The sequence below is a fragment of the Pagrus pagrus genome, assembly GCF_965226575.1.
Source record: "Pagrus pagrus genome assembly, chromosome: 16".
Classification (NCBI taxonomy): domain Eukaryota; kingdom Metazoa; phylum Chordata; class Actinopteri; order Spariformes; family Sparidae; genus Pagrus; species Pagrus pagrus.
In genome coordinates, this window is record NC_140200.1 from 14,936,917 (window position 1) to 14,948,896 (window position 11,980).

Here is an 11,980-nt window from a genome sequence, read left to right on the forward strand (position 1 = left end):
GGCACTAATCTTTGGGAGCGCTGAGATCCAAAATTTATTTAAAAGGATGCTGTTTTGCTGCGAAGCCCCAGAAATGTTTTGTGGATTACGAAACCACATTCCACTAATCAGCAAGAGAGTGACTAGATAATGACAGAATCTACATTTTTGGGTGAACATATCCTTTGTTATAAACTGGAAAAGACATGACAATGTGCTTACGCTCTTAATCTAAAAATAAAATGACTTTAAAGCTACTGGCGATCTAGAAGCAGTTATAATCTGAAACAAACAAAATCATAGCTTGTTTTGTGATGAAAAAACGAGTTTAATTAAATCTTTTATATTCTTTCAGTTTTGTAGTGGGACAACCTCATGTTTAGTGTTTTTTTTTTAAAAAAAGGATAAGGTCAGATCTATCCATAGCAGCTGACAAACACGCATTGAGATCAAAACTTCCAGAACTTTATTGATGCCATGTGAGCTAAACAAGAGCAGGTCTTGCCAGTAAAAACCCTTAAACTGGAAGAGAAAACAGCACAAAGTCACCGCTGACCGGTGTCGAGACAGCCGAGCTGATGCGCTTCCCCTTCAATCAATCAATCACATCCAGTGACCAGCCAGAGATGAAGCGCCATTGATACTGAAGACACTCTGCTCTTAAAGCAAGAGGTAAGTGAAGGCCACTGCTTGTAAACTGTTGTTTTTCTTTAGTTATTGTTTAATCAAATCGATGTACTTAAAAATAGAAACTATGCTGATGTGTAATTGTAATTTTACTCTCCTTGTGTCCGTGTCTGGATAAGAAGACAGCTGATAGCATCTCCTGAAACAAACCTTGCTAATGAACAAACTGGGACGTTTGCCAATGAACTATTAACGCCAGTTAATGTTTGCAATGTGAAAGTTAACATCTGCTGGACTGACTAACTGTGACCAGGTCAGTCCACGTGTCTTCTCCGATGTTTTTTCCCCACCAGCCTTCCTTTGAGGACCGGCTCTAGTCCTCCGCTTTGGCCTCCATCTCCTCTGCATCGTCGTCTCCGTCCACCTCTGCGTTCTCCCGCTCTAGCCTCTCCAGCTGCCGGGCGAGCTCCGTCTCATCTGTGTCTGTCACCACCTTCGGCTACAGGACACATTCAGTGTTTAGTTACTGGTAACAATGCAAACAATAATTAACAATACAACAGACAAATTCTGCACACACCCAGATAAAACTATTTATGTTTTAGAGGTTTTTTTTTAGATTGAGAAGCAATATGACGGCTTTCTGCTATGACCTTATTACGAGTTAGTTAATAGGTAATAAAGCCCTTATAACACTGCCTAGCTGTTAACATTAGCATTATAAACTTGTTTACTGTTAGATTAGAAGACATTTATAAGCAATTGTGAGTTTACAGATGCTTAAGAACATTAATAAATGCCTTATAAGTTTCTTATAATTGTTTATAATAGCAATAAAAACACATTTACTGAGTTTAATGTACCTGTTATGTTGTTGTTAACCTTTACTAAGCTATTGTGTTGCTTTATGACACACTTAATTATGCATTTAGTGGCAGTTAAGATTTTTGCAGCTACAGGAGAATTCATCGTTAATAATAATAATGTATCCTTTACTATGCACTTATATACACTTTGTTTAAGACTGTTTTTGACCTTAATTGAATAGTGCAGCTGAAGATAGACAGGATGGGACATGCAGTAAAGGGTCTAATGGCTGGAATCAAACCAGATTTTGGATATAAAGCATTACTAAAGAAATCCCCCAGCAATGTTGTCTGAACAAACTACCACATTTTTAGAAAAGCATCAATATTAAGTGATAAAGTTGGAATTTATGTCACTATCAGAGGTCATAATTTGATGGGTTTAAAAGGTTCAAACATTTGAAAAAAATCCGAGGTTTTAACTTTATACATACACTAAAATGCTGCTGTATTTATTCCTAGTAGGAATTATTTCTACCTGGGGAGGACTACGTGTGAACATATGTAGATTTGAGTTTTACACCACTTTCCCTGTTCAAACATGCATAACTGGGAGAGTAATAGTACATTGGATCAGCAACATTTACTTAAAGATATAAGCTATATGTTGTTTCTGGATTATTATTACTACTGCATTAATGTGTATGTTGCATTTTTACTGCAGTACAGGTTTAAGGTTAATCTGCAGCTCTGCATCATATTCTATAAGATCATCACATGTTTGTAGTGTTGCTATAACTGGGAACTAAAGCTGTCAGACAAATGTAGTGGAGTAGAAGTATAAAATTGAATATGGAAATACTCAAGTGAAGAGCAAATACCTTATATTAATATTTATGTACACCGCTTGAGTAAATGTGCTCACTGTTCACCCGAGCCTAACTACAACTTTAATATTACCTATTTTTAAAACAAACACAGACACAGACACACACACAGAGAACAGTGTGCATCTCTCTCTTACATGTCTACACAGACATACTGCAGTGACTCACCTCCATCTGGATGTTAAAGACGCCTCTCTTCTCCTCAATCTTCTCCTTGATAGCAGCCATGGCCTGATTGAGGACAGACAGGCCCTCTGTGCGCTCCAGAGTGGTCGTTGTCATCACGTAGCGAGGGGGAGCGATCAGGTTGATCTGTCGAGAACAAGACCGCGTCTGTCTTATTGACACTGCATCACAGGCATTTACACTAACAGCGTACAAAAAGCAGAGTTTCTTTAAGTTTCATCATTTAGCGGCAGTGTACGAGCATCTGGCTGAAGCTGCAGTATTACCTTGATGGGCATGGCCTCTGTGGAGCAACCGAGCCCGGCCCTAAGAGCCTCCTTCACTGCATCAATGCCCTCATACCCGTAGCACGCCACTTCAATGTCTGCAGGGGGAGAGGAAACAAATGAAGACAAACTGTTGCTGTAGGTCACATTAAATAAAGGTTAGATGTTACGCTTAGGGTGCATCGTTACCTGCTCTGATTTTGACAGCCTGTGGAGTGAGTCGCCTGTTGATGTTATCGATCAGCACGTTCCTCTCCTCCTCTGTTAAGTCCAAACCATCCAGAATGGCGGGATCTCTGACAGAGGGAAGATATTCGCCATTTGATTTGACCACATAAAACATTATTAGCATGCATACATTCTTTGTGTCTAAAGCGATTTTCTATGAATACAACCACTTACGATACAGCCTGTTTGAAGACATCGTAAGCTCCGTATCCGGGGCGCTTGTATTTCTCATCGAAGACCCAGGCGGTGCGCTGGTACAAGCTCTCTAGCTGCTCGTCCTTACTGTACTCCAGCACCTCTGCCACGTGTCGCAGGATGCTGTACACCTGCAGACACAACAACCAGCGTTATTTATTGTCAAAAAGTTCATTAGAGATCAACAAAAACAACAACCCAAGGGTGTTTGTCAGAATCCCTTTTGGGAAGAGAAAAAAAAAGGAAATTAAAAACAGAACAAGCTTTTTGGGAACGTTTTGACTCACAGTTTTAGATTTGGTGAATTTGTCTTCACACTTGATGGCCTCCTCTGGTGAAACTCTTCTTTTTGATAAATCAATGTATCCTGAAGACAAAGCAGAGAACAGACATTTTCTTCATGACGTCAAATATTCAGGATATTCTCACAGGACAGAATCGGAACAGATATTAGTCCAGAGCGAGATGGCTGACGAAGTGTTAATCCAAGATGACGTAGTTAAATGAGCTCCAGTCAAACCTCAAGTGGAGAAAAACAACATATAAAACATGACTGAAAAGTGCTTACGGTCCCCTAATAGCTCCACACAGACCCCTGCCAATATTTTTCATCTTTGCAGTGGAGCAGAAGCTTCGGTGGTTGTTTAAGTCACATGTTTCAAGCAGGTCATGATTTATCTGCAAAGCTTGTTTTTGTTGCATTTTGCACCTCAGCCAAGCAGAATTGAAAATGTGCAGTACTGTTATGACTTTGAAAAGGAAAGTGATAACAATACTGCCTCTTAGGAGTGGTTTAACAGTACAAGGTATAGAAGATTTGTGCAGAAGACAGACAAAAGACTGCATCTCTCTGTCCAGTTTATCTTGTGATTAAAGATCAGTCATAAACTTTTGCTGTGGTTTGGTACATTATGTCCATCCCACCTGCCCTGTGCACCTTTGAAACACAATGAACTTCAGCTCTAGGGGTCAGTAGCCTCCTGCCTGCACTCACCCTTCTCTTTGTCTACTCGGATGACGACCACGCACTCGTTGCGGCCTATGCGGATGAGCTTGTTGATGGAGCGGATACGTCGACGTGACAGCTCGCTCAGGAGGATCATGCCCTCGATGTTGTTGTACTCCAAAAGGCTGACGTAGGCGCCCATCTCGGCGATGGACCTCACGTTCACCATCACAACATCCTCCACCTCTGGGAACCGGTGCTGGTAAAATCGACAGCTGAGCCCCGGCATCGCTGACGGAACAGAAACAAAGAGAGAAAATGTTGTTTACAAATCCTCATAGACCTGGTGATCAGCCTGTAAAAGCATTATTTTAACGTCAGTGTAATGGATTCAGTTTTTATGGGGGAGCTTCTTGAAGTTTGAGAAATATTATATAATAAAAGTTGCACAATTTATGGCTCGACTCTGCCTCTCAGCCTCTGCTGCTTCGGTGTTGCATCATATTTTTCTACATGTTCAATACTGTACTGATCAGTTTTAAGTTGTGAATTTGATGATGAAGATAACATCTGGAGCAGTGGTTCCTAACCGGGGGCTCAGGGTGCACCGAGGGTTCCCACGAGATCTAACAAAGAGGTTATTCTGGGGGGTTTAGGGATGAAATAAACCTTTACCTTAAATACTTCTTCTGTTCCTTATTTTATTTGCTTTTTTCTTGTGGAAAAACTTCAGCTGATAATATGTTACGTGATAAATCGTTCTCATATGTGCATGTTTTATGTTTTCATATGGCATTAACCTGCCAGGGGACAGCTGTGATGGTCTAGAGTAGTGGTTGTGTTATTTTAATTGTCTGTGCTTATGTGTTGTGTCTTTTTTTTAAAAATGCCATCGACCTGCCAGGGACTGCAGCTGAAAATTAGCCTGTATGGCTAAATCCGGCACATTTACATGACAGACTCTGGTGCTCATGACAAATAATGTACATTGTCCCTTCTTTAAATAAAATAAATTCAGACATTAAAAACACTTTTAAAAAACTTATATCACTCACTATCTGGTCACAACTGTGATGAAGTAGTTATTGCTTTATTTTGAAGGAGTCATTATAACAAGCTGCAAATATTGGAGACCGTTATATATATCTTTAGATGTTCACACTACATCTTGATGGAGCTATGGAGTATTAAACTGTCTTTGCTCATCAGGTTATTTACTTCTTTTCAACACATAAAAATGTGAATGTATTAGTAATCTTATCAAAAAGCAGGTGGTTAAAGGATAAAAAATGATTAGCATGTGGTGCTATACTCGGAAACGTTACAAACATTTAATCTACCCTCAGTGATATAAAGGAGTGGGCCTTACATGAGAAACACCCCTCCAATATTCAGTGACCAGTCCAGATGCATTTGAATGACACATTGTTAATCCTGTTTTCCACTCCAGCAGGTCAATAACTGAACTAATCCTGGGAAATATCACCCAAATACCTGCAGGGACCTGAAGCTGTGTTAAGACACCAGGCAGTGATGACGCTGGTGCTTTTATTTCACATTTATCGCTGTGAATGGGATGATGCAATGCAGACAAATGAGAAGCCCCTCACTGTTTCAGTGAGGAGCGAAAACTGACATTAACAAACACTAAAGTCACCTCTCTTAAAAACATTCAAGCGCATTAATAGCGACTACAACTACTGTTGTGATTAAATTAAATACCACTTGAGGAGAATGTATTTTAAAACAAAAAACAGTCACTTTAATATCCGTTAGCTTCCTAGCTATTAACCCGGTTCCCTACTCACATGCGGCACATGCACCAGTGTCGTGGCTAGCAGTTAGCTAGCCAGCTAGCTAGCAGCCGCGTCTGTTCACCGCTCCCTGGCAAACATCCCTTTTATCAGCACAAACTCACCTGTGTCATGTGGTTACAGGACGATACACTGAAATGTTCTGCACTGGAAGTATCCAAATGTCCGATAATGTGCCTTTGGGTGATTTTTTAAATGAAGACTTCGGGCCCGCTAGCTCACATTCATGGGTGTGCTAATTTCTCGACCCGGAAAAGATCGTCAGAGCTTTCCGACGCGCGCATGCGCACAACGCGCTCGGTCTGGTCACATGACCAGAGGCCAGCTGATCATCACCGTACGGAGAGTCGGACAAGATCACGACCATCAGCTCGATCGCTGCCTCTAATCCTGCTCGGAAAACAGCGATTTTGCATAAAGTAGTCACGTAGAACACCAGCTAACGTGCTAGCGTTAATCTAAAGTAACGGAAGTAAACAGAAGACGGCAATTGTCGACCAAAGGACGAGAAGATGTCTGGAAAAGAAAGGATCGACGTATTCCCGTCCAGAATGTAAGCAGCTTGTTTGCTAGCTAGTTGCTAACCCTCTGTAGCTCCTTAACCAGACATTATAACGCTGTCTTGTATGACTTACTGCTTTGCAGCCTCTCTGATCGATGATTTCCTGCTCTTATCTGCTGTTAATATCACAGGAAGGGATCACAGACTTGTTCTGCAGTGTGATTCAAACCTAAATATACTCCATTAGTGTGCCAGGCTGCTGTGTAAAAGAGGAAGGCTCCTTCTGTCATGTGATGTTTCCAACATGATCCCAGTGTGAGCTGTCAGTCTGAAGCATACTGACCTCCAGACAGCAAAAGTCTTGATTTTAACAATGTGTAACTTGAATATTTACCGAGTTCCCTGTGTAGTCTTTAAGGTCTAATCATTGAACTGTATTGATTCAGTCATGTCAACTTATTCCAAGCCCTTTCCTAGAGAGGGGAGATGTTTTTCATCTGTACTTGGATGATATGTGTACAGTCCTTGGTTATAAATATCAGTGAGCTTGGACTTTGATGTAGATCGACTACTTCTACAGTCACCAGGGTGGAAGATTGTGGAGTTTTACTAGTCTGATTAAATTAAAAATGATGATTTCATAAAATATACACACATATTTGTGTTTTGGAGGGAAATTTACACATAAATATGATTACAAATGTGTGGTAATGATCTTTTGCAGGGCACGACCGATATGTTTTTTTCAGAGCTGATAACGATTATTAGTAACTAAAAATCGGAGCTGATCTTCATTTGCCGAAAAATTAAAAATCTTAGCGTTAAAGTGGTGGAGTAAGTACATTTTTGAGGTACATTACTTCAGTATTTTCATTCTCTGCTACTTTATACTTCTGATCATCGACATGTATTTGATAACTTTAGTTAGTAGTTACTTTGCAGAGTCACATTACTCAGTGCTGATAGGCTGTTACTTGTGATGTGATCAGATAGTGTTGTGGACGGGAGATAGAGTGGTGACTAAAGACAAATGCTTCATCAGTGTCAGAGCCAAAGTAATGCATTTCTGAAGTTATTTTATTTTATCAGCAATCAGACACAAAAAACAATAACCGGGGGGAAAAAAGCTGAATATTGGTCGATGTTCAGTCTATCCCTAATGTCACAGCGAGTATATTTAATGTCACAACTGTCACAAAAGCGAGAATGTAATGTCACAATAACTTGCTGTGATCTGACTGCACATACATTTTCCACCAAACTGAGTCTGTCGCAGGAGCAAGTGAAGCAACTAAGGCTGCTTGAAAACTAGTAAGAAAAAGGACACAGTCACAAAAATAATAATAAAAGTAATCGATAAATGGTCAATATGTCCATTTACGAAGCCACATAGCTGAGTGAAAGCAAAAGAGAGACCAAATCTTAACATGAACACTACAAGGATATCTGTGTCCTGTCCTGCTTTTTTTTTTTTTTATAAAGAGCTAGACAGGAAGAACATTTGCTCCAGCTTTAATAAAAAATGTGTCTGACCTCTTAGGTGTCATTTACACTGGGGATGCCGGGGACATGTCCCCATTACTTTCAGAAATGACCAATTTTGTCCCTGCCGCTTTTTAAAAGCATAATTATTTAAACATGAGCTGAAACCTCACAAGATCCCCTCATAACATTTTTTCAAATTGCCTATGTTGAAGACCATTTAAAATATGTATTTTTCATCTGAGCCCTTAAGTCTCCACTGTTTTTGCTCTTGAGCACTGTGCTGAGAAAAAAACTGGTGTATGTGAACATCTTGATGAATCACTGGCCCTTTATCCTGAAATGATTTGCCCTTGAAAAGTCCTTGATTTGTATAATTTCAAAAGAGTGCCCACCCTGCTTATATATGTTCTGTACCTACTGCAGGATGTCAGTGACATTATCTCAGCTGTTATGTCCCCATCACTTTCCAACACAAAGTAACCTCGACCTTTGTAAATGGTAAATTCCTGTATACTGAAGCATCCAGAGTGAGTTTGTTCTGTTTGGGCTTGCAGGGCTCAGACCATCATGAAGGCTCGGCTGAAAGGAGCTCAGACCGGCCGCAACCTGCTGAAGAAGAAATCCGACGCTCTCTCCATGCGCTTCCGTCAGATCCTCCGCAAAATTATCGAAGTCAGTTAAAAAAAATCAATCTGACCGCTCACTCCCATGCATTTATTTCTTTAGTATCTCTGAATGCTTTTCTAATGGTCGACTTTGCTCTGTTGTCTCTCTTCCATAGACTAAGACTAAGATGGGAGAGGTGATGAGAGAGGCGGCCTTCTCTTTGGCTGAAGCCAAATTTGCAGCTGGAGACTTCAGGTGAGAACCAGAGAAAGATCATGTGATGTGATGTTTAGTACGGCTGCATCTGTAACTCCCATCTGTAATTTTGTCCATAGCACAACTATAATCCAGAATGTCAACAAAGCCCAAGTGAAGGTCCGAGCCAAGAAAGACAACGTGGCAGGTTAGCACCAAAGATATCACCCATTATTTATTTCTAACGATCACTGTTGATGAGACGAGTTCTTATGTAGATGTTTTTCTCTTTTCCAGGTGTTACCCTTCCAGTTTTTGAGCACTACCAAGAAGGCGGTGACAGTGAGTCAAGTTTAGATGACATTTTGTTTCTGCGGATGATCGTAGTGAGTCCTCCTCACCCTCACTGTGTTTCTCAGGTTATGAGCTGACTGGTCTGGCCAGAGGAGGAGAGCAGCTCTCCAGGTTGAAGAGGAACTACGCCAGAGCTGTGGAGCTGCTGGTGGAGTTGGCCTCCTTACAGGTAGGGGGCGCTGTGAGGAAAATATACTGAGGTTCATTCAGCTTATCAAGCACAATTTATATTGTTAGTGTTGCCAATGTGTTACTTTCAGGGTTTGTACAAAGTCTTGAAAGTTTGGAAAATGCTCAGATTCTTAACTAATATGTTTTCAAGGTGAGCGAAATGCTTAAATTTTAATAAACTACTTGAAAATGACAAATTTTTCAAACACATTACATGGACACGCAGTCGACAGCTGGTTTTAAAAAGTGACTATATACACTGAATGCTCAGGAAATAAAATAATTCTCTTTCGCAACTTGTAATCATTTAGATTTGACAATAAAGGCTTCAAGAGCCTGGAAAGTTTTGGTTTGGGTACCTTGAAAGTGCTTGAATATTACCCTTAAAAAGCTGAAGGAACCCTGTACTTTATACTTCTACTGCAAAACAAATTAGAAGGAAGTATTGTACTTTTTATTCACTACTTTTATTTTACAGCTATGGTTACCTGCTACTTTGCAGATAGAGAATTTACATACAAAACACATGATCAGCATTAAAATGTCGACGCATCCATAATCATGACCCAATAATATGGAAAATAATAATGTTACATCCTGAAAACGGCCATTTTGCATCATGACTACTTCTTAAAAAAGCAAATAGAAGATTTTGTATGTTTGAATTTTTGTCTTATCACTAGAACTTGGATGTTTTTAAATTAAATGCTTGTAAAATAACAGTAAAATAAATGTGTAATGGAGAAATTCTGACACTTTCTGCCCGCTTTCTGTCTTCAGACATCTTTTGTCACTCTGGATGAAGCCATCAAGATCACCAACCGCCGTGTGAACGCCATCGAGCATGGTAAACTCACAGCTTTTAACACAATTGTTCCCTTTTTTCCTCAGAGACTGTTACTGTAGCTCATCTTCCTCTTTGTCCCACTTTACAGTGATTATTCCCCGGATTGACCGCACCCTCACCTACATCGTCACAGAGCTGGACGAGAGAGAACGAGAGGAGTTCTACAGGTGAATACGTTTAGAAATTTAAGCAGGGTCTCTGCATTATATATTATATTTGATGCTTTTTCAGACCTGTTCAAGATTGTTTGAAACCAAATTCAAGACCTATTTTTGGGACAAATCAACTTATTTTTTATTGAAGCATTGCAGGTGCATTCATGTAGGAATATGGCTATTAGATTGAGCTAAGTTTATCTGCACGTTGCCGGTAACAGATACGTCCAAGTAATCAAGTAAAAAGACACTGTTAGGTTCAGCGGTAGCAGAAGAGCTCGACTCATTTCGACAAAAAGAAGCTAAGAGATGGATAAATTAATTAGATAAAATGTTTTTGGCAATTTGTGACTTTGCAAATTCAAATTTTTTGACTTATGGTCTATTTTAAGGACTTGTAGACACCCTCTCAAACAACTCTTTTCCCAATTAAGTGTTAAGCTGCAGCTGTCTCATGGCTGATTATTTCCTGCTGACCACTTCGATACATTTACACTGTCATTACCTCGACGTTTTTGTTTTGTTAAAACAATGAAAATATGCGCTCGTCTTCCAGGCTGAAGAAGATCCAAGAGAAGAAGAAGCAGCTCAGGGAAAGGACAGAAAAGGAGATCGCCGCCCGCTTGGCTAAGCTGGGTCCTATCGCAGAGCCGGCCAACATGCTGACGGAGGAGACGGATGAAGACCTGCTGTTCGAGTGAACAAGCGCCGACTTCACCCATCATCACCCTATTTATTCTGTGCCTCTCAGGCCACTTCTCTGTCTTCTCATGCAAGTGATGAAAGTTGTTTTTTTGTGTACTCGTCTGTGATTTGTTCTGTTGTTTCAGTGCTGGAAGGTGCTGCGTGTTTGCAGATCTGTCACTGTACAGAGCCCCACGAGGGAGTCGGTTCACTATGATAATCTAAGTAATAAGAACATAAATACGTTTGCACATGGATTGTGTGTGAAATTCAAGAAGCATTCCCTGTGACTTGTAGATATTTCCTCACAACATTTCGAGCCCTTGCATGCTGTAAAGCTTAAGGTGGTTGTAGATGTCAGAGAGTGTGTGAGTCTGTGTTGTGGAGGCCCGTCCCGCTGCTGACCTCATATCACGGGGTTGTTGTTACCTCATTAGAGGATGTTTACCATTGTACCAGAAACTCCTGATGAAACCCTGCTGTAACACTTGGTGCGCAAGTCAACAAAGCCCAGCACCCATCCAAATAAAGATGTTATCTATATCCAACCACTGATTGTATTTCTTGCAATGATTCTAGCTTTAAATGTTGGAACGGTTTATAATCACACAGGCTTTTGCTCTAACATGGAAGATTGAATAAGAAAAAAAGGGGGCTGGGATGAAATTATTCAACATGTGCTGGGAAACGTTTTGTCCAAGTGTTTCGGTAACAGATAGGTGATGAATGGCAGCCATCTTGCACCAGAATGCAACATTTAACACATTATCTTCAGCTATTGCAGGACTTTCCAAGAGTTCAGTAAGACTGGGTTGCACCAGATCTTAATCAGAGATTTGAAACTGACTAAGATCAACAATCTGATCTTAGTTGATAGTAAGTATCTAAACTGAAGTTTTAAGAGAGGATTAAATTTAATCTTTCTTAATGTTAAGATAGTTTTAAACTTTGGTGCAACAAAATCTAAAGTTAAACCATAATTTAAAGGTGCAATACGTAAGAATTGGCCACCAAACATGGGGCAGCATATCGCAAGAGTTACTGCTA

At 40.2% G+C, this 11,980-nt stretch overlaps 2 protein-coding genes across 2 annotated transcripts; one reads left to right on the forward strand and one right to left on the reverse strand.

Moving 5' to 3' along the window:
* Positions 1-422: 422 nt before the first annotated feature.
* Positions 423-6,194, reverse strand: eif2s1b (eukaryotic translation initiation factor 2, subunit 1 alpha b). Its single transcript, XM_084377383.1, has 8 exons — positions 6,039-6,194; positions 4,169-4,411; positions 3,462-3,541; positions 3,154-3,305; positions 2,941-3,047; positions 2,752-2,849; positions 2,468-2,611; positions 423-1,105 (listed from the first exon to the last, which is right to left on the reverse strand). Exons 2-8 carry the CDS (start codon positions 4,407-4,409, stop codon positions 980-982), a joined length of 948 nt encoding a protein of 315 aa, XP_084233509.1. The 5' UTR covers positions 4,410-4,411; positions 6,039-6,194; the 3' UTR covers positions 423-979.
* Positions 6,195-6,282: 88 nt separating this feature from the next.
* atp6v1d (ATPase H+ transporting V1 subunit D) lies at positions 6,283-11,481 on the forward strand. The gene is made up of 9 exons (XM_084377384.1): positions 6,283-6,487; positions 8,476-8,593; positions 8,703-8,782; positions 8,863-8,930; positions 9,020-9,064; positions 9,142-9,245; positions 10,028-10,094; positions 10,183-10,261; positions 10,806-11,481. The coding sequence occupies exons 1-9, from the start codon at positions 6,447-6,449 to the stop codon at positions 10,948-10,950; spliced, it is 747 nt and encodes a 248-aa protein (XP_084233510.1). The 5' UTR covers positions 6,283-6,446; the 3' UTR covers positions 10,951-11,481.
* The last annotated feature ends 499 nt before the right edge of the window (positions 11,482-11,980 follow it).